Source organism: Centroberyx affinis, unplaced genomic scaffold (assembly GCF_046629955.1).
Source record: "Centroberyx affinis isolate AG114_WGS23_722 - 3 ecotype Tasmania unplaced genomic scaffold, CSIRO-AGI_Caff_v1 ptg000397l_1, whole genome shotgun sequence".
Classification (NCBI taxonomy): Eukaryota; Metazoa; Chordata; class Actinopteri; order Beryciformes; family Berycidae; genus Centroberyx; species Centroberyx affinis.
The window spans coordinates 101,377-124,098 of NW_027279065.1; the positions used below are offsets into that span (position 1 = coordinate 101,377).

The 22,722-nt window shown below is 39.8% G+C and overlaps 3 protein-coding genes across 4 annotated transcripts; 1 reads left to right on the forward strand and 2 right to left on the reverse strand.

Annotated features, from left to right (window-relative positions):
* Window positions 1-216: 216 nt before the first annotated feature.
* Window positions 217-1,658, reverse strand: LOC139641732 (lymphocyte antigen 6D). The gene is made up of 3 exons (XM_071516293.1): window positions 1,523-1,658; window positions 760-858; window positions 217-508 (listed from the first exon to the last, which is right to left on the reverse strand). The coding sequence occupies exons 1-3, from the start codon at window positions 1,572-1,574 to the stop codon at window positions 429-431; spliced, it is 231 nt and encodes a 76-aa protein (XP_071372394.1). The 5' UTR covers window positions 1,575-1,658; the 3' UTR covers window positions 217-428.
* Window positions 1,659-4,161: 2,503 nt separating this feature from the next.
* LOC139641731 (P2X purinoceptor 5-like) lies at window positions 4,162-14,040 on the reverse strand. Its single transcript, XM_071516292.1, has 12 exons — window positions 13,758-14,040; window positions 12,855-13,005; window positions 12,438-12,509; window positions 9,649-9,724; window positions 9,403-9,499; window positions 8,137-8,217; window positions 7,896-8,037; window positions 7,271-7,407; window positions 6,937-7,030; window positions 6,621-6,686; window positions 6,396-6,478; window positions 4,162-5,132 (listed from the first exon to the last, which is right to left on the reverse strand). The coding sequence occupies exons 1-12, from the start codon at window positions 13,892-13,894 to the stop codon at window positions 5,048-5,050; spliced, it is 1,221 nt and encodes a 406-aa protein (XP_071372393.1). The 5' UTR covers window positions 13,895-14,040; the 3' UTR covers window positions 4,162-5,047.
* Window positions 14,041-16,165: 2,125 nt separating this feature from the next.
* Window positions 16,166-22,465, forward strand: LOC139641733 (uncharacterized). Of its 2 annotated transcripts, none has more exons than XM_071516294.1 (11): window positions 16,166-16,525; window positions 19,228-19,572; window positions 19,816-19,920; window positions 20,101-20,145; window positions 20,800-20,859; window positions 21,243-21,269; window positions 21,470-21,652; window positions 21,743-21,787; window positions 21,868-21,927; window positions 22,017-22,046; window positions 22,145-22,465. In XM_071516294.1, the coding sequence occupies exons 1-11, from the start codon at window positions 16,432-16,434 to the stop codon at window positions 22,201-22,203; spliced, it is 1,053 nt and encodes a 350-aa protein (XP_071372395.1). In that variant the 5' UTR covers window positions 16,166-16,431; the 3' UTR covers window positions 22,204-22,465. The 2 variants fall into 2 exon arrangements, with proteins under 2 accessions (XP_071372395.1, XP_071372396.1); XM_071516295.1 differs by having other exon boundaries at window positions 20,803-20,859.
* The last annotated feature ends 257 nt before the right edge of the window (window positions 22,466-22,722 follow it).

A 22,722-nucleotide genomic window follows, 5' to 3' on the forward strand; every position in this document is an offset into this window, starting at 1 on the left:
GTGTGTGTGTGTGTGTGTGTGTGTGTGTGTGTGTGTGTGTGTGTGTGTGTGTTGTGTGTGTGTGTGTGTGTGTGTGTGTGTGTTTGCCCTGCTTCTAGCACTAATTCATAAATAAAATCCACATCAAGTCATTTGTGTAAAACCCTCTTCATATGTGACTACCGGTGTCTTGTGTAATTGCAGAAGGCCATGAAATGAAAGGCAAAACAGCTGAGGTTCATTTCAAAAGTGTTGATTTCATTGACATTGTGCAGATGAAAGCAAGAAGAATCACAGACAGGACATTCACATTAAAGTGTCATTGCAGCCATCACCCACCCAGGGAATCACGCTTCCATAATATTCAGATGTCATACAGACTTTGATCCATTATTTTTTCATGTGTGTTGATTAGAACAGAAAGCGGAAGTGAACGCTGAGTCTCAGTATTAACACAGGTCTTCTTCGCAGCAGATGACATCAACCTCTGGGGTGCACTCCTCCTCGCAGGTTCGAGAAACGCTGTCAACTGTGGAAAAAAAAAAGAAAGGTTTTGCAATGATTGAACCGTCCCTCTGTTACTGTAACAATCTGATAAGGTGAAAATAAAAGCTTGATATTTTTTATTATTTTTTATATGACATTTCAAAAGTAGGGAAAACAAAGGGAAAAAAGGCTACACACACACACACACATACACACACACACATACAGTATATACATAGCCTACGTTGTGGTTAAGCAAAACCAAGTGATTGGAGCAGAGAGTTTAGTACGTACTGGTCGTAACGATCCTGCAGTATCTGGACTCTGGTGGACACTCCGTCTCTACCTTGCAGGAGTCGTCGCCGTCACAGGTTAAGCATTTGAGCGTGTGCACTGAACAGAAGACAGCGTCCATCAAAACAGGCTCCTAGTCACTGTCTTTGTCACTTTGTCACTACTTCAGTATAAAAACTATTCAGACATAAAGGCAACATCGATGTTTAGTCGGTGTTACGACCCCAACGGTTGTCTGGGAGTGAGCAGGGAAGGCAACACAACTACCAGCTTGATGGAAACTGGGTAGATGGTAGAGGAGTTGAAGCTTAGTTTAGGATAGCTTTTCAATTTCATAATTTACATGAGATATACATAGTCAAAAGTTTGGACACAACATTTTCTTTATTTTTACTATTTTCCACATTCTAGAATAATAGTAAAGACATAAAAACAATGAAAAAACACAAGCAGAATTATGCAGTGACCAAAAAAGTGTAAAAAAAAAAAATCTTTATGATCTTTATTTTTTTTATCTTAGATAAAAATGGCTTCAAGATAATGAAAAAACATTGTACATTCAAGCAGGTGTGTCCAAACTGGTAGTGTATTTACTCTTCTTGTATAAGAAACAATTTCCTTCCACAATTAAATGTTATATAACAAAATTAAAAAAAAGATTCTTAAAAAAGTATTCATATTCATATCCCACTGTGATCTTTATATGTTTTCTGGTATCCCAAACTGCAGAATGTAAATATCAATGTAATGTTAGTGTCCTCACCTTGAGTGCTACACAGCAGCAACAGCAGCAGCGTGGGCAGCAGGACCTTCATGTTGTCAGTTGGTGTGCGGGTAGTACGGCTCACTGACTTTTATACTGCCACACCACATACCAGACTACAACTGAGTCCTGCATTTCCTTGTGTATCATCTTACAGTAAATGCTGCACATTCCTTTCAGCTCTATTGTCTCGAAGCAAAGTGGAAAATCAAGCAGACCAAGAGTTAATCTGCCTTGTACTTTTCCAGAAGAACAAACTATTGTATTCCACTTTGTAGGAAGATCAGCTTAAGTTCACAATTAGATTTTGGTTCTGCAGGCTTTTTATGATGCATTTATGACCTTTGAGTTTCTGACATTATCTGCTATAGGTGACCTAATGAGGGGTTTCACTCTACTAACTTATGAATCTAATTATATCAGAGAATTTATCATGGATTCCTGCCAGTCAGGAAGTATTTTATCATACTTTAGGTCTGTTACCGTCAAAGCATTAGAGGCCAGTTCGTCCTGGTCTAACCGGTGAGACAGCATCCTTTCCACAGCAGAACAACACATTACACAATACTTTATTATTTATCTGGGTTAAGTTTGATGAAATCACATTCTACAACCTATTTCTCAGCACCACCCTGCATTATATTCATACAGCTACTACTGACTTACAATGGCCTATGTTGATATTATTCCTAAGAAGGTATTGATGAACATGGGCGTTGCTCAGTGTGCTGGTGTGCTAAAACAAATAATAGTCATTTTCAGTTTCATTTTAGGCAACTTGAAAATGAAGTGGAAACATTTAATGCCTTTAATGGAAGGCACGTTACACAGGACAAAAGGCACCTGAAGTAGCAGAAGAAATCACCAAAAGCTGTCTTCTTGAGGTGAAGAAACACATTCTTTGACAATATAGTGTCTGTGTATAACTAACATCAAATCATCAGAATCACTTTGATCTCCAAGTGCAACAGGTGTGCAGGAATCTGTCTTGGTGACATACAAACAGAGATGCAGTATATTGATAAGTCACTGAGGTTCACACACACTGACTCATAGTGAAAGGACAACAGAAAGAGACAGAAGCAACAGTGCAAGACATATGAATTAATAAATCATCTTTTACATGTAGCCAACTTGAATAAAACATATGCCTAACCCAATAAATGAGCCTATAAACTGTTAACCATGTTAACAAATCAACTCCATGTGAGTAAATAAAAGACGCAAAAATAAATTCACAGAAGTTACACTATAATTGTACATTACAAAGTGCATAGGACTATGGAAACAGAGTATTTCTTTAACCTAGTTTAAGATTGATAAAGTTATTCCCTGGCAACATATAACCTGTTACTCAAAGGCTGATATTTGTATCCAATCAGAACTATTGTCAAAGTCAACATAGATCAAGCATAACAAATTGCATCATACCCCAGCTGCCTCACCCTCAGTCAAATGAAAACTTGAAAAAGGAAGTGTATGTACGAAGGCTTAGCCAATAAAGAGGAAAGCTTGGACATAAAACAATGAAATGACATTTATATCAGCCCTAACACTGTGTCATCTATGCTGTAGAAGTTTCCCTGAATTTGATGTAGTGGCTCTATGGGTCAGGGTGAGAAGTGTCAAAAGTAAATCAAGGGTGCAAAAACAAATTCAAGTAAATTAAACAACTCCTACATTAAAACGTGCAAAGGATACACAGTCACACAAATATGGAAATGTAATATTTCTGTAACCCCGTCCGATATATCCCATTAATCAAAGGGTAATATTTAACCAATCAGAACTATTGCCTTAGTTAACATACAATGAATGTACTTTTTATTTTGTTCAATCCACATCGCTATTATCTCAAAGCTTAAAACTCCTTCTCTAACTTGTCTGCTTCTCTTTATCTTCATCTCCTTTATAATTGGTAGAGATTTAATAAGGGATAATGGCTTTAACATGAGAAGAGTCCCCGATATTTTGTACATTCAGCGCAGATCAAGTGTCAAACTTGGCCATAAAACACTGAAATAGCACTCAACCTTAAAATTGCGCTCTATGTTGTAGAAATTTCCCTCGTTCTCCTCTCAGGTTGGGGAAAAGAAAAGCACCCTGGAAGCCAGACTGGGAGGGACAACTGGATAAAACCTCAGCTGTCCTTTAGTGACATCTAGAGACGGGGATGGGAAACTGCATTTGATGCTTCAGTTTAAACAGCTATGGTGGGGCGAGTGCTGTCAGTGAAGGTGGGTGGGTCAAGATCAAGGAAAGTCATAGTGCTGAACAACAAGAGTGGATTCTAAATGATTTCAAACAGAAGATTGCACAGAAGATAATTTATGTAATGCAGGATTTGATCTTGGTGAGAACTCAAACGCTGATGGTATTTGTTCCACCTTAGAGATTCTTCTAATAATTCTTCTATTATTTCCAACCAGCCACAGATAGGGCTTGTCTGTGCTGGAACAACATCTTTTGCACGCAGGTTCAGATATGAGGCAGGAGTTGCTACTACTGACTGTTACGATTAGCCGTAAAACACAAGGGGGAGTTGTAGACTGTGATGTCACTGTGTGGCTCTCCTCTTGTGTTACTTCATACACTTCATGCTTCTTATCAAAATCTTTATTCACACATTTACTCAGGTTACAATCAGATTGCTTTCTTCGGCATCAATACATAAATAAAAGGTTTGTTTATTGGATACATAATACAGACTGAGCAGACAAAAACACTCAGACAGACTTACTACTCTGTAAAACAAATGTGCTTAAGCAAACTTGGCACTTGTTGCTTGATTCATTTATGAGGTATACTCCGTTCATAGTAATTCTTTTTTTTTTTTTAACCTTTATTGAAATAAAGATTAAATTAACAAACATTGCAAATCAAGTAGTACACATGATTTCAAAAAAGTGATTGTCAGAATTTTTTTTTATGTCAATTGCTAGTTGTGTTCTGGGCCTTTGGAGACTTATTGCACTCTGTGATAAAAAATAGCAACACATTTTATTCCTGTGGCCCATGACAAGTCAATCAGTGTTTGCAAACATGAGCACCTAGCCCTCCAAAGAAGAAACCAGAGGAATGTGATGTGACATGAAGGCTGGAGCTGCTGAGTGAGACTCTGTTGGTCTCAACTGTCGTTCCAATCAGCTTTATATTATAGTGTAGCGCTGTCAGCTACGCTACAATATACGCTATCTTATCCCTGTAAAATCCTCAGTTACTTTATCATTGTCACCTTTTCCATTTCATCTTTAAGAGAGCTACACATCAGTATGGCATCACAGATTAGGTCCTGGTACAAACTCTTCTTCTGTGGCTCTGAAAGGCAGCAGAAGACGTTCGCTAATAGAGACTGGACTGTCCGACGCTCAGATGTGACTGCTGAAACTCAGTGCCACTGCCCATCAAGTCCCAACAGTTTGCCTTCAGATCTGAGCCAGGAAAAGGCCCGCCGTGCTGACCGGGCCGGTGGTGAAAGCTTGGCACGCTGCAGTCTCTGAGGCCGGTGAGCCGCGGCCGAGGCATTTAAAGCTGCGGTGACAGATTCTGCTGCTCAGAGCCGTCATTTTTGTCTTCCTCACTGCCGTCCTGACATGTAGCTTTGTTATTTCTGTGGAAAGGACACAGAGTGCTGTTGCACAATTCACAGAGAAACTTCAAGTAATAATCTGCAACTTTTTCATATAAATAAATTATAAATAAATGTCCGTTTTGCTACTCTCGATCACTGATTGAAACCAAACAATAGTGATTCAACCTATAATTCATTAACAATATTACATTGCTCTTCTAAACTCCCAGAAGCAACAACAGCATTTTTCTTTTCTTTTTTTTTATAAATTAAATAAGATAGAAGAAATATAAGAAACCGCAGTCTACATTGAGTGTCTTTATTATTACAGTATGTTGGGCCAGTGCCATTGAGTGCAAAACAAGCAATGATCGCTTATCACTGAAGGTGTTGCTGTGAGTTACACTAGCCAAGAATAACATTAGATTAATTAAAACGCTTCTTAGAAATCTAAGTAACACATAGTAATCACTACTAAAGGGAATACAATTAGATGGAAGAATTCATGAATGTTATTCCTATAGTCAAATGCAGAAACCAGCCAACGTAGATCCAGACCCACAACATAATGAAGCTGTAAAATCTGGAGCTTCCCCATTGACAATGAATGGGAGACTGACTGACGTTGTGGACCGACTGCTCAAATTATCTTTATTCTCTAGTGTTATCCATTCAGAAAATATGCACCTATCCACAGAAAACTGCTCTCACAGTTACGTTACCTTTACACCTTTGCCAATTCATTCTCTGTGGAGCAGCTCAGCATTTACATCTTGATGACACCAAAGGTAAAAATCTGTTTCCAGATTCAGAAGAGAGTTGTTCATTGAATTTCCCTTCACCACAGTAATAACATATGAATACTTAGACTGAGTGGTTTTCCCTTTTATTTTCAGTATCTAAAATAGAAAAACAGTTTTATCTTCATCCTAGATGTATGTGATGCATATTCTTTATCAGCTAGTTTTAACATTTCATTTGAGCCACATCATGCAGCTGTTGCGTGATGCATTCAAGCTTGAGGTGCTATTGCATCATTAAAACGGGTTGTCTTAAGCTCTTTATTATCCATATCCACAAGATAACATGAAAAACCTTTGACTCTACCTATATTTAAAATTGAGGGCTGCAGACACACACCATATCTGTGCAATGTTGTAGACTGCAGTCCAGTTTAGCATCAGCTTATCATCCCTCTCTCTCCCATATTTCTTATCACCCTCAACCACTGTATATTATCTAATTATCTGTTAAGAGAAAGTGCTGTAAACCCAAAGGAAAAGCATTGATTGGTTATCATACCTGGATGTTTCAAATTTCCTCTCCCGATAAAAGGTGCTCTTCTTCATCAGGTAGAGCAGGACCATGTCGCAGAGGAAAGCTCCCTGTTAAGTAATGTTTCGTTCAGTCATGTAATCAGTGTACTATCACTACTTGAAAGATACGACAAATCTCATGGGCCCTATATCATTGGTGGTTTTATCCTTTAACATCTTCTGGAAGAATTATATAATTAATGTTACTTACAGCACCCATCAAAGCCAGTCCTGAGCCAATATTTATGGCTGTTGGGATGATGCTGAACTTCCCAGCCTAAGAACAACGGCAGAAATACAAGTGATCTGGTTTAAAAAGATTCACAAAAAATACGTGAAAATTATCATAATCCTGTCATCTCACTGTCTTGGATAATCCCCAAACCCTAGAAGCAATTATCAGTTTCATAATGTGTTATATAATATGTTGTTCATTTGAACCTTTCCATTCACAGATTTCTGTCAGGAGAGAAGGCTTTTGCAGGGAATATTTCATGCATCCAGGTTGAAAAACACATTTGCCATACCTTTCCATGCACCATGATGTTAAATCGCACACCGTAGACTTTGAATAGAGTTCGGTGGCTCTCCCCAGCAGCATCTTTGTAATAGCGAGCGTGTCTGTGGAGAAAACAGCAAGACACTGTATCAGATCTGGAGGCAGCAGAAGGAAAAACAATTCAATAACTCAATAACTCTCTTATGAAACATACTGTGCCAAAACAGACTTGAGATTTTTTCTCCTGTTTCAAATCAAATGTTTTAACTAGTTACATAATCGTGGAAGAAGTTTACAATATATGACACAACCAATATTTATATGCTCAAATATACTGTAGCACTGCCTAAAGTGTAGGTCACCTGAAGTTAAATCCAGATGTGATGGATTTGTTGGAGCTGCTGATGTCCAGGCGGGTGAAGTGGTATCGTGGATGGCAGTTTGAATAACCTTTGTCAAGGTCACAGTTCCACTCTATTAGAATACCTATGGAGCTGCCCTGGAAAACAAAGCAAATACATGACAAACTGCTATAAACATTCACTCAAAACATTAAAAATATCAAGACAAATTTCATTGTCCTTGTCTCGAGGACAAGGGACACTGCAAGCTTTAAGTATAACTCTATAACTGCACTTAGTGACTGATAAGCACACTAATGTATAGTCTGACAATCCAGTCCATCCAGACATTTTACCATTTGAAAAGCCAGCTATAGGAAAACAATATGCAAAAATGTAAATGATATTTTCTTTATAGCACACCAAAAGACAGCTCTACAGTGAAGCAATTGTGGAGATTTTGGTCAGAATCAATCGATGAACTACTGGGATAGAGTTCTATCTATAACTCAGTACATGTCAGTCACTTGACATGTTGTGCCAGTGAGTACAGTATGATTTGTTTAGGGTTTAAAGTTACTTAATATGCATCAGATACAGCTGATTTTAGAATACAAATGAAGCCCTGAGCAGGGTGTAAACTAACGAGTGAGGCCATGTCCTGGAAGTTGTATCCGGCTCGGCTAGTAATGTCTCCCAGGCGGAATATGGGGCAGTAGGGGTAGAGGTCCTCGTCATAGCGACATTTCTTCAAATAGGAGTTATCAGTTGTGTCAAGGACGTTGGACCTGAGCGATTAGAAAAGCACAGTTTAAGTGGTAGTCGTTTTTGTTTTAATCAAGCAGTTACATGGAGATATTATGGTGACACAGGAGAAGATGACTTACTTTGTAAACGCAAATTTGGGAAATCGGATGAAATTCTTGATGTAGATAGTGAAGTTCTCAGTGTTTGTCAACAGAGGCCCTCTGTAAAACAACAAGGTTTATAAGTCATGGCCACATATTCACTTCCTTGCTAAGAAATGAAGAGCTGAAATTGGGATAGGCTCCTCTGAGAAGTCATGTTTGTCTTTTGTAGCTAAAAAGATATTTCTCGCCGCCACTTTTATGTCAGCGCTTGATTACTGTGATGTGATATAGTCACAAGTCTTCCCAATGTCTAAAAAAAGGCGTTGGAAATTACTGTTATCATGAGAGGATTTGGTCTTGGTATTTATCCCTAAGGTCAGAACTGAATTAAGCCTTAGACCTTTTCAGTCAGGACAATCACGTCATGAGATAAACCATTTACTGCAACAAATGGTAATACAGTTAAATTTGGTGGGTGGCTTTGCTCCCAGGATGCTCAGAGAACAAATCTATGCAAGCATGACACAGATTTGGCTTGGAGCACGCGAAGCCCTCCTGCATACGGGACAGAGCCTGAGAAATGCACGTCACTTAATTATAATGACAATATAATAGACACACTGAACCAACACAGTCTGAATTCCTGAGTGTGAATGCAGGAGGAGGCTGGATGCAGCAGCATGAGGGCATGCAGGATGAGTAAGTGCTAGATCTGTTTATATGAACCGCCTAGTCAACAGAGTTAGGTCATGGTGGTATGTGATTGGTGGACATGTAGAGCGCCTGATGTATGACTGCTGCGTCCTGCCTGAACTACCACAAAGCTCCATTCTGTACACTGCTCCTTCTCCATAGAACTCACTGCAAAATGATTTAAAGATGAACAAGGTGGTCTCTATTGTTGAAACAATCTTGTCACACACCCAATAAGGAACTCTCTTTGCTTTGTTTATTTGTTGTATGTTTTCTACATATTAAATGTTTGTATTGATGCTGCTTTCTTGGGCCAGGTCTCCCTTGAAAAAGAGATTCTTAATCTCTGGGTTTTGAAGACCAAGAGGTCAGAAAATTTTAGAATTATGAGGTTTTCACATGACAACAGCGATATGAATATTGCCATTCTGTGTATGTGAGTTTGTGTGTGTCTACTTGCGTGCATGCATCCTCTTTTTCCATTTATTTTTTCATTTCATTTATGAAGAAATCAAAACAGATATAGCAAGAAGATAAATATGAGATCAAAATAAGTGGATAAAGCATGATAAGAGAACAATCAAAAGCTTCACTTCTATTCATTCTTACTGTGGTTTAGAGCTTCTTTCAATGGGACACCAGCCATATATTTCACAGGTACCAGTGGAGTTTTGATCCTTTCTCAAACATCGGCCACTCATAACTCCTTCACAAAACAACAGAATAAATTTAGGCCCAGATCACCTTTCAGAATGGCACCAAAACAAGCAACTCAATGTGACAACGCTGACATCGAAACGTGACAATCAAAATGATTTGATTACTCAAATCAAATCGGTGAGGTTTCTCTCCTACCGTGCCCAGACACCACCATCTCTCCCTGTTCACAGTCCTCGTTGCCTCTGCAGTGGCTGTTCAGCACTTTGGGGCTCTGGGAACAAACACCACACAAGATGGCTGTGGTTCAACAAACACTGACATCTGCCATTTTAACCACAATTGACCTTGTTCATTAGGTCTGCGTTAAGGCTTGTAAACAAACCCTTATCAAGAATTCACAGGTTTCACAGGTTGCGATAACAAAAAAAAAATGCTGAATGAAAAATCTTTGATATAGTGGCACTCAACTGGGTTTGCATCAGGAACCGCAAGATTAGACCTGTTGTGCTGATTATATTGTTATTAGTCTGTTCTTTATGAAAACAAAAATATCTAGGCCTTAGCCAAGGCAAGGCATATGAAACTAGAATACATTTCCTGGAGAAAATGCGTGGGCTTGCTGTAGAGTTGCTACAGTATTTCTAGGTGGTTACTAGGGTGTACTAGGCGGTTGCTAGTGTGTTACTATGTGGTTGCTAGGGTGCTTCTAGGTGGTTGCTAGGGTGTTTCAAGTTGGTTGCTAGGGTGTTTCTAGGTGGTTGCTAGGGTGTTTCAAGTTGGTTGCTAGGGTGTTCTTGGTGGTTGCTAGAGTGTTTCTACGCTGTTGCTAGGGTGTTCTAGGTGGTTGCTAGGGTGTACTAGATGGTTGCAAGGGTATTTCTAGGTGGTTGCTAGGGTGTACTAAGTGGTTGCTAGGGTGTAATAGGTAGTTGCTATGGTGTTTCTAGGTGGTTGCTAGGGTGTACTAGATGGTCGCTATGACAATTCTAGCTCCGTGTGTGTGTGTGTGTGTGTGTGTCTATATACGTACTGGTACTGACACATACTGGTACATGTACTGGTACTATACGTACCAATAGCTGTGTTTGTGTGTGTGTGTGTGTGTGTGTGTGTGTGTGTGTGTGTGTGTGCGGGTGTGTGGGTGGTTATGGCTATGGCTATGACAGCCACTCTGATGTCACAATGAGGATGTTAAGGTGTTTTGTGCTGTAAATAAAATAAAAGCAATCCAGCAGATTTAGTGTAGAGGCCAGTAGAGGCTGCCAATCTTCTTGGCGATGGCCTTATTTGTTTACAGTACTTATACTAAATGTTTAAAAAATAATGTGGCAATAATTCATTAATGTTAAAATGCTACAGGTAGTACATTTAATAATTACAAATATTAAAAATGCAGTGGTATTTTTTAGGGGCCTGTGTCCGTGCCCGTGTCCCTGTCAGAATTGTTAAGAAACTCTCGTTGTCTGGAAGATGATACATGACAGACAGGCTGCAGTGGGAAGAACCTAAATGTACACAAGAGCAGTATTTTATGGCTGAGTAGCACTTGTTCAGGCTTGTTGGCTGTTAAAGCAAGCTGTCAGGCAGCAGACCAGCAGAAGTGGAGTTTACATACCAGGAGCCCTCTGGAAATATGTAGCTATGGATGTCGCTGAGGAAAATTCTCTCTCTCTCTCTCCCTCTCTCTCTCTCTCTCACACACACACACATAAATACACACACACAAACACACACACACACACAGACAGACGAGCGAGGTGTTCAACCTTTGTTGAAAGCCTGAAGTCTGTTGTTATGAGTAAGTGCTGTTTGGAAATGCTGTCTGTGATGGCAGTGCCACCGTATGAGCCATTTGTTTGAGTTTTATCTTTGTGGGCGATGGGAACACAAGAAGCTTCAGTGGTGACAGGCTACTTCTGGGGACAATGAGGGGCGCAAAGTGCCTACATGGTGTAGTCGTGCTTTGGGTCTCTTGTTTATGGACCTGGCCCATGCCTTTCTGACAAACTGGGCCCACATTTGAGTTCACTGATACAAGTTAAAGGCATACTGAGTTGGATTGTGCCAGTTGTGGCTTGTAAACACAACTTTCAAAGTTGGCCCCCTCCTCCTCCCTAGCTCAACAAGCGTGTCTTTTAGATAAACGATTCAGCAGTGGTTTCGGCTGCAAGCCGACACAGCCACTGCCAAAAGGTCGACGTCCAGAAACGTCCCGAGCTTTCAGAAATAATAATAATAATAATAATAATAATAATAAACTTTATTTGTATAGCACCTTTCATATGAGAAATGCAGCTCAAAGTGCTTTACAACAAAGAAATTACATGCATGAAAATAGACATAAAACTAAAACTAAACTAAAACTGGACTAATGTGCTCTCTCCTCTTGGTAATAAATAAGAAAAAGTAAAATAAAAGTAAAAGTAAAGTAAAAAAAGTAAAAGTAAATAAGAAAATCCAGGCAGCAGGCAGGCTGTCTGCCTCTGCTATAAGTCATGATTGACTAGGGTAATTTTTTGGGTAGTTTCTGCTATTTCAAAGGGGGAAAATCCTGCTCAGCATGCCTTCAAGGTAGTCTAGGCCGAGCTGTTAGGTTTCTGTGTAATTCCTTATGTGTATTTCCTTCAAGGCACGGCCAGGATAGGCTCAACCACTGTCATTGTTACACGGTCTATACTGTATGTGAAACGCTGTGAGCCTAGTTTCCAGATGATGAGACTTCAAACAATAGAGAGTAAACAATGAAACTTTAAAGTAAACACAGTTCATCTCAGACTGGAGTGGTGAGCTGGGAAAGATGGAGAAGAGACACTGAAGGTTCACTCCGAGCTGCTGTGCAAGAAGAGCTGTCACTGTGCTCACGTACACAGCTGCACTCTCACTTTGTTTCTCACAAGTTTTCTCATAGAAATGTCACCACAGCAATCTCTGATATAGTCTGTGGTTTGCAACTCAGTCACGTCTACATAAGAAAACATTATTACCTCAGCACAGTAGCCCAGCTTCTGGTTTGGCGTCTCTATGAAATTGGTTACAATGAAAAGAACAGCTTCACCCTGTACACAGAGAAAACACTGTAAAATAATTGAACTTTATATTGGGTTCTTCTTCACATTTTACTGCCTTGTTAGTCTGCACTGATGTATATTAATGCTGCAGTTCAGTTCAGTCCTATTTCATTCACAGCTTGAAGGAACCGAGTAAATGCTTATGACATTTTTTTTCTACTTGCCAGTTTGGTAGGTAGTCCACAAGTATTTCACTAAGTCTTCCTTATTTTAAACTAGTTTGGCTATGAATCCACCTGCCACTGGTGTCAGTACATGGAAAAGATACCTTCCTGTCCTAATAGTGTGAAAGTGTACTAAAAGGTAGGTTGAAACTGGAGTGTAGGTCTTCACCTGTGGTGGGATGACGTAGTCCTCCGGACCCCAGACCAGCAAGCCAGACTCAGAGGTGTTAGTGACCGAGACTCCCTTCAGTTTGGTTATAACGGAGCTCTGGATGGCCTCGTCTGTCTCCTGGTAGCCTTTCTTGGTCAAGAATACCCACCTGTGTGAAGAAGCAACATGCAAAATACAAATGTCTTGTACCTGACCACCCAAAAAATAAGGTGGTTTTAATACACTCTATTGTGTTTTGTGTTCAGAGTGAAACCACCTGTTATTACCTGTGTTAATCTCCTTAACAAAAAAACACCAATAATATTCCTCTTCATAGTATTCTGTTACATCACCACAAGGCCATCTTGGTAGGAAAATAACAGGTGATTGTAACAAATTAAAATGGTGATTATAATCAAATGACAAACACAGCCAATGAGCTGTCACCATATTGGTAGGAAATGCAAGTGACATCATAGGAATACTATGAATAGGGATTTATAGTGTGTGTCTGTTCTACTCAATAGTGAATTTTTTTTTTTTTTTTTTACTGTAATCTTCTATGGTATCACTATAGTATGGTGGTTTGTGGTCGACTGTCAGTCGTGCACGCTGAGAAAGGAGAGAAATGTCTCTCCTTTCTCAGCGTGCACCACAAAAATCACAGTAACCCTACAATAAATTTTATAAGGAATAAAACTATAAACTGTAGCCTAATAGCCAGCTACCCTACAGGAATATTATAGGCATAGTACATTGATACAACAAAATACCATGAAGTAGGCTACTAGGCAACGATTATGTCACCATAAACGCACCAACATACAAGTCCCTGTTAGAATATTATAGGGATTTTTCTCGGGATAAACTTCAGTCCTTTAGAACAACATATGAGATGAACGTTGAAGTCACGACACTTACCCAATAATATAACCGATGATAGATAATTGCACAAGTCTATACAAAATGCCAACTTTCTTGTTGTTGGCGACAATGTATTTCTCTGTTTTGTAGTCGAACAAGGAGAGGAAGAGTCCTTTCCAGTGGCCCCCAGCCATCCTGCTCTCCTCTCCGGACAGTCCGCCGTCTCAGTCTGCTGTCAGCGCATAGCGGCCGTATGGGGCCACAGCTACACGTCTGACAAGCAGCAGTTAACAGTTCACCCGCTGTGTGTCCATGGGAGTAAATAGCCTCTAGCTTGTTTGTAACGCAATGCAAACTGTCCTGCTGTCACCTCTAACCATCCTCACTCGCCGCAGGTTCTCCGCGGGTTCACTGTGCGCGTTGTCCCGCGCTGATCCCTGATCCCCCCCCCAACTTTAATCACCAGTGTCAAGCCAGCCAGAATGAGAAATGCAACATCCGGTCGCAGCTTTCAAAATAAAGCCCCTATTGACGAGCCAAAGATGCAATGGTTGCTTGTAATAGTGGTGCTTTTATTTTGAAGGCAATCCATCAAATTCCGGTCTTATCTAGCTATCTATCTTTGGTAAGCTTGACGACGCCGTATTTACCATACTGCAAAAATACGTTTCAACCATAATGTAGAATACATTTTGTAGATAGGTTCCAAAATATAAAAAATGGCCAAAAAAATGTATTTGTACATGTACTGGACCTTCATTCGAAAGATATTTTGGACACTGGAAATACTTTTTCTTCTTGTGGGGCAGTTGACAATCTACGGAAGAGGATTAGGGCCACGTGAAAAATTTATTTGAGTTCTGAGTTTAAAGTCAGAATTCTGAGAATAAAGTCAGAATTCTGAGATTAAAGTCAGAATTCTGACTTTAATCTGAGTTTGAGTTTAAACTCAGAATTCTGACTTTATTCTCAGAATTCTGAGATTAAAGTGACAGGTGTTCAAATCCTCTTCCGTAACAATCTCACCTAACCCTAACCCTAAGAAATCTAGTAGTAGTCTGGGAGCAGCAGGCGACAGAATGAAGAGGATCTAGAGAGGACGACCAGTTTGGGGGGTGGGGCACATTGAGGGGGTACTATCTGCAGTGGAAAACCAAAGTGGTACTACCAAAAGCGAGTAGAGTCGAGGCGAGGCGAGGCGAGTTGAGCCGGTACTATGCAGTGGAAAAGCGGCAATTGTGACTGTTTTTTTTTTGTTTTTTTTTTGTTTATCAGCCAAAAGTCATTGCATATAGTGTGACAATTAAAAGTTAAACAATTAGAGGCGAAAATAGAAATATGCAACAAATAAACATACAAATGATTTACACAGAAGGCCAAGAAAATGACAAAATTAACAAGTGCACTAGTGCTTTTTAGGTGCTGGGGGTATGCATCATTGGAGTAGCCCCTAGCAACAGGAAATAGGCTACATGTGCTCACATATCCAATCTCAACTCCATCTAGCGTTGGCTAACCTGTGTGTAGCCTACTAGCTCTTTTATGTGATTCAGCTTTTCACTCAGTGAAAAGATTTGTTCAATTGTGGTGAAGCCTGACACCTAATGGTGAAAAGTAGGGTACTGCACTGGCCATCTGCTACTGGCTGGTCTTTGTGCCAGTGCAGTAGTAAATTTGTGGTGCATGCTTCACCACAAATTTGGGTTTGGGGTTTAGTTACTCTTTAATTTGGTTCAGTTGGCCATTATGCACAGATGAGAGAGGGACAGACATGAGTCACTCGTGAGTTTGGCTTCCGGCTCACTCACTCACTGAGTCACTCACTCATTTGCTGAGTCACTGAGTCACTCACTCGCTCACCCACTCACTCCTTGACTCTCAGAGTCACTGTTTCATCACGTTTACATTGCTGTTGATTAAAATTTAGATTCAGCCACATTTGTGAATTAAATCACTTCATTTACTTTGAGGAGTCATTCAAAAAAAATCCATTACCAGCAAAGTGTTGCTGTAGTCTCCATTTATCTGCCTTTTTTGGACTGTAGTTTTCAGACTTCCAGTGTTTGATTTAAACCAACAATTGATATTAAGCTGTGACAAAAGTTTGCCGTAGTTGAGAGCAAAAAGTTGATGTAGCCGCACTGCTTTGTGTCTGTCTGTTTGTAACACAGGTGTACGTGTCTGTTAGAGGTACATCTTACACTGACTATGGGAACAATACAGTCCTGTGCTGACTTCTTTTTAGGCCACAGTTCAGTAGAAGTCGCACAGTTAGGGGTAAAGAGAGAGCAGATGTATCGCAAATTCGAAATGGATTTTCAGAGGTTGCTTGATCAAATGTTTCCTTTCACTTTAGCCGTCTCTTCACAAAGCCCCTTGCTCTGCAAAGGCCACCAGGTTTCAACAGGAAACTGCTGTGGTCGATAGATGCGACAGACATTTCAACCCCACTGGAACTTTCTTCTACTTGCTGCTAGCCGACAGGCCATGACACCTTGCAAAAGAGTTGAATTTCCTTTGGGGAACATTTGAACAACTAAGATAAGGAACATGATCTTTTTAAGTGGTCTGGTGGTATCTTAAAGGAACAATCATCTCAAACATTCAGCTACTGTTCTGTGTGAAGACGGGGGAGTGCAGCGCATTTCCGGAAAGCAACTAAATGAGTTGTGAAGGGTCTTGTGGTTTCGTCCGGTGATGCTCAAAACGGTTCACATACGCTTTACCCACCATGCTGCTCACACTGTACAAGATGCCATCAGTAAATGCTGACAGATATTGTATTTTCTTTTTAGCCCTGTGCTTTATGTATGTGTCTTCAGATGGTAAGTCCTTTGAGAATAGATCACATTTATATGAAAAAGCTCAAAAAATAGATGCGATTAGACTCTGCTTCTTTTGCTGAATGAATTGTTTAGGCCTACTGTCTACAAGGTTGAGATGGTTCCTTCCAAAATGTATTCTGTTACAAATTACTGATTACTAAAAATCATCATAAATCCATTGCATTAATCCAACTCAGTAATGTAATCCGATCACTATTAGTTATCTGTGAATTCCTTTGCTTGGACAAACTGTTTATTTCAGATCCTGTCACTCGAACAGTGTTATTAACAACCTTGATAAACCATGATAGGTTGTTAATAGTATATCTGCAATCTGTAGTCTGTGGACTAAAATCTCACACTTGTAATTAATTTCTGCCTTTAAAACATACTTTTTAGTAACCATGCAACTACCTATTTTAAAGCATCTGTACTCTGCCTGCCTTTTGTTTAAGTATCTGTAATGGATTAATTCACAGTTAACATTTTAATCGTTGCTAGATTTATCAATTTTGTTTATTATATCACTGTTAACCTGTTACATGTAATCCATTTATTCCCAACTCTGACTGTCTGACATCTTAAAGCAATATTCCACTTAGTTTTAACATGGGGGTTCTTCGGCACTTGACCACGAAAACCAGAATATAAACTATAAACCAAGATCTGATGCAGCTGGATGAGTTTGTAGTGTTCGGATTTTTACATCGCATTCATTTGATTGACGAAAATAGACTGAAACCTAATATTTAACATGTTCGTGAACAGATTCAACAACAGATCCTGCTTTTAAGACAATTAAGCAGTCTTGGGTCCATCGTCATTTTGCATTTCTATTCTTGGTTTAAACTAAAAATGGTATTTAAAAATAAAAGTACCGGTCTCCCAAAGAGGAACTATCTCTCCTAAATGTTATCCCTCCGCTACGTTCTCTTCTATCAATAAAAATGCTGATCGCCGAAGTCCTAAAACGTTGGACCAATAGTCCATTGAAAATCACAGTAGTGGATCTGTTGTTGAATCTGTTCACCAACATGTTAAATGTCAGTTATTTTCATGGCCTCATTCAAATGAATGGGAAGTAAAAATCCAAATGCTACAAACTCATCCAGCTACATCCAATCTTGGTGATTAATTTACATTCTGGTTTTCATGGCGGCCAAGTGCTGAATAGCCCCCATGTTAAGACTGCGGCCACACTGATCTGACGGAAAACGGACAGAATTATTGACGGATATATTTCTGTCCGTTGGGCTGTTTTGGAATGTCAACAAGGTGGGAGAGGCAGAAACACAGCTTTGCTTATAACGGTATTACAAGAAAAAAATATAATTTTTCGCCACTTCTGACGCGTGTGCAAAGTTTGGTGAGTTTTTGAGCATGTTTAGGCCCTCAAAAGTGTGATTTTTTTGAGTGAAGAAAAATAATAATAATAATAATAATTCCTTCAATTTCAATAGGGCTTCGCACAAAGTCGTGCTCGGGCCCTAATACGAACTAGACTATACAGTATAAATGAAATAAGAAACTGACCTACAGTCATCCCAACGTTATACCAGGCATTCTCCATTTTATGGATGAGTTGAGTCCCTCCCCCCCGATATGTGAAACGCTTTGAGTACCTAGAAAAGCGCTATATAAATGTAATCAATTATTATTATTATTATTATTGTTAGCTTTATTTTGGTTGGACCGTTGTTTCTGTGATCGCTGCTATTTTTAGCAAAACAAATGTAGGAATGACTGATTAGCTAAACGGACGGTCACGAATCCGTCCATCGAGAAAAAGTTAAACTGGGTTGAACTTTCTGTCTGTCAAAATGGATGGAAACTGACGGAGACGGATGTGTCATCAGCTCTCACTGAAAACAAGCAAATAGTAAACATGTTGTCCCCCACCAGTGATATAGTTCCACCCTTGGGTCAGTCAGTGATTGCTGAGTGTACTTGAAATATGAGTGAAATTGTATAAGCATGGGACAATGAAAGGACAGATTGACCATATATTTCTGTTGCCTACTCTCCTCAGAATTAGGCTTACAAGTTATATCTTCAAATGTAGTAACTGTAATTGTCCTGTTTTTACTCAATACAGTACAAAATATAAGAACTACAATACGCAATAAATACAATCCGTACATTACACAATGTACACTACAATACAATTTGTAATACAATATACAATATAACATACAACACCAGGAGTGTGAGTGTTATGAATAATATAAATGCTAAATGATAAGTGATATATGGTATTGCACAGTAGGTAAGTGGTAATATGATATAAGTAGTCAACACTGACGGCACAGTGGTAGTGCAGTGATGAGTGCAATAACAGTACAACAGTCCAACAACTGTACAATAACTACAGTGTCTTGTGGTTAGAGAGAACGAACGAACGAATGAACGAACGAACGAACGAACGAACGGAGACCGATCCATAGTCTCCCCTTTGGTGGGGGACAATGAACTGAAATGAACAGAGACGGACAGACATAGCGGATCGGTGGAATATTGCTTTAAGGTGTCTCCTTTGGCTTTGTGTTTCTAAAAATTACAACAAAGCAAGTTCATTATCTTGTTGCGAAGGGAAGAAATGTCTCCACTATTGATATCTTTGCACCATTGCTTATTTTAGCATGAGATGAGTGCATGTGACCTGTACCATAAACATCTGCTTGTATGTCAACCCCCCTGTTTAGGCGGCCAATACTGTGAGGATTTGTGTGAGACGTCCACACTCGTCGCTCCACTCGGCTCCTCTGTACTCCTCCCGTGCAGCTTTGCCAACACTTCCCACAGCTCCCCCTCCGCCCGCGACTCTGTGCGGTGGATGCAAAGTCCTAACTTCCACCTGGTCAAGCTCACGTCCAAGGGAAATATTACATTCCTGGACCCCAGGTACGGCCGGGTGAAAGCCTTCCCCAACCAGTGCTCTCAAGGAGTCTTCTCCATCCGCATCGATGAGCTCCAGCAGTCTGACCTGGGATGTTATCGCTGTGAGCAGGACGACGGGTGTCACCAAGTGGAAGTTGTTGAACAAGCAGGTGAGAGAAAGTATGGTTCATATTGGAATACAGTGAGTAGAAGTACGCTTTTCCAAGGCGATGCTCATTCACTGCAGAGCAACAACCTCTCACCGGAAAGCGAAGAGAAGCGGTGTCTCTTCCTTTCAGCGGTCGCATGGTGGCCTTAAAGGCCACCATGTTTTCTTCTATAACAAAGGCCGAGCTCATGAGCTTGCATTTCCTGTAACATGCATCTACATAAAGCCACAACTTCCCATTTAGGTGGCCTGAGCGCAGAGGAGAGGCTACTGCTCTACAACGCTGCAGGTGTGGCCGCTCTCATCTTGCTCCTGAGCGCCTGCAGCTATTGGTGGGTGAGACGTCAACGTGAGTTCATCTTCCTCCACTCTTCAGTCTAACCATTAGTTGGTGGGTTAGAAGTAAGACTGTATGGTTTGTTGGTTGAGTCAGTGGACAGATGGATGGATGGATAGATGGATGGATGGATGGATGGATGGATGGATGGACAGATTACTCATGTAAAAGCACCATCTTGTTCTATTTCAGGGAATGAAAGTACACCAGACTATGTGAACAGTTCTTTCAATGCAGGTGAGGTACCGAGTGTAATCTTCAGATCCATCTAGACTGATTTTTAAGTTACAGTATATAAATGAAACTTTCATTACTTCGTGCCGCTCATAGGATCCCATGCACTTTGAAAGTGAATCTAATGTCCTGTTGACAAACGCCTTCGTCAAACCATAATCCAACGTTGCCAATTAAATGGTTTAGACTCCAAACCATTTAATTGGCAAGGTTGGATTATGGTCAGTTTAGAGAGAAGTAGCACCCTTGTTACTTTCAGACTATTTCTGAAAGTGGCCGTGAATCCTCTGATAAGTAGCATTTAAATCAGTACAGCCAACACCGGCCCCCAAATAAAGCAATGTGGATCGGCACTGGACTCATGGATGTGGTCATTAGCACAGACTGGTTTTAGTTGTCAAATTATTTATCCTAATTTCTTCAAAGAACTGGAAATAGGCTGTAAAAGAGGCAAAAGCGACACCTCACCCACTGCACACTGCCACTCTGTACCACCAAGCTCACAGCCTTCCCTCCTGCTTGATTCTGGATGTGTGTCTAGATGTATTTTCTACCATTCATGTCATGGAAATGGGCAATGCATGATAGGAAAGATATACTGAAGGAAACAAGCTAGACTTTATTTTCCTTTAAGTTGCTTTCTGTATTGCCATACAGCAGGTATCAGTCCTCCACCTGAGGAAACACGCAGAGAGCCAGGAAATGAACAGCAGAGAGGTAATCTATTTCAGTCGCACACACACACACACACACACACACACACACACAAACACACACACACACATACAGCTACTCTACATGCAATGCACAAAAGTGTGAACACATGCAAAGATATCACAGTCACAGTTAAAAGTTTGAAAAAACTTTGGCATATGGATTTGCATATAGGATTGGTAAAATGTAAATTCTCAAAACTTACACTTAACAAATTTAACATAACTAACGTTTATTGAGAGCTTTGTAACCAATGGATTCACTCCAGTCTTACTTTATCCCATAAGAAAACTTTAAACCTATTTTGTTTGGTGAGAATGTGTTATGTGACTTAATTAGCAGCCAACGTCACTATCCACAATGTGTTGTTTTCCCTCTTCCATTAGGAGCCGTCAACAATCAGCCTGTTTATGGTGCGTTCACACAGCTTCCAGTCTTTCCACAAATGTTTTATCCTTTACCTTTCATCTTGCCCATCTATGTCATCTATGTACAGTACTACATATGTACAGCTAATGTCATTGTATTCCCCCCAAAAATTAATGAATCGCAAGGCTGTGAAAAGTAAGATCAGTGTCAATTTTTTTTTTTTTAATTTCTGTTTCTTCAATAGACAACGATGGCTATGTCCCGGACATACATCAGGACAACATAGCCAGAAATCACTATGATCCAGCTGGAACTCCGTATGATCTAGAGAGAAATCAACCCACTCAAAGTGCCAGTGAGCCCGATCCAAACAGAAATCAGTGTAACCAGATGGAAAGTCAGAGAAGAAAGCAGGGATTTCACAGAGGTGTTAAATCTATTTAACTCTTACACATTGTATCATTAGCTCTTTAATCAGGACAAAGTAGAGTAACTCAATCTTCTTTCCCCTCTTCAGAACTCCTCAGCAGATTACGACAAGCAAGCAGTCGCCATTATTATGGTAATATAAACGTCAAAAGACATCATTTCAACTTTTATGATGAGTTTGACTGATTCTTTTTTTTTTTTTTTATCTTACAGTTAACCAGGCTGAGATGAACCAGCAAGCCATGTCATCTCAAGGGGAGAATCATCACAGAGGTTGTATATCATAAGCGGTGTGACAGTGAGTCAATACTGTGAAAATCTGTTTCATTCATCACTGAGGTGTTTTCTGTTTTGTGTTGCAGCAAGTTTTTGGAGGAAGAAAGCCAAGCTAAGTGAGTGGTGACTACATCAGTGTGCGTGTTAAGAATCAAATAGCCTACTTTTACTTTTTTTACACTGCTGTCTCATCTGTCTGCTCTTTCCCTCACAGAGAGTGAATACAAAAACCCCATTTACAACAACAGCACAGAGCAACTCAACAACCTGTAGAGGACAAAGCACAGATGGCTGTTATGATATTTTCTGTATATGGACCCAATTACAGAGCTACTTACTGATCATTCATGTTGCAATTGAGAAATGATTTTAAGTTAGATAATGAGTGATTTATTGTATTTTTGTATTGTAATATAATTGCACTGCATTTCACAACTTGCACAACTTTTGGCTGTTAAATGAGGAAATATGTGATACAGCAGCTTGCAATATGTTGTAAAGTTCTTTTTTGCCGTGGCATCAAATAAATATATCCTTATCCAAAAAATGATTAGCATCCTGTGTGTTATAGTGTTACGGTGTTATACAATCCCAATGGCTTCTATCTAAACCTTAGGATATACCACAGTTTTCTAATTATATATTTTTCACTGAGGATCAAAGTTGTGGTACTGATGGCCATTAAGAAAATGTCTGACACTTAAATTCATGAAGGTCGGTCTCTGATATGTTACTGACAATGACCTGGAATCCCTGGAATCAACAAATCCCCACTAATTGTTTTCTACAGTA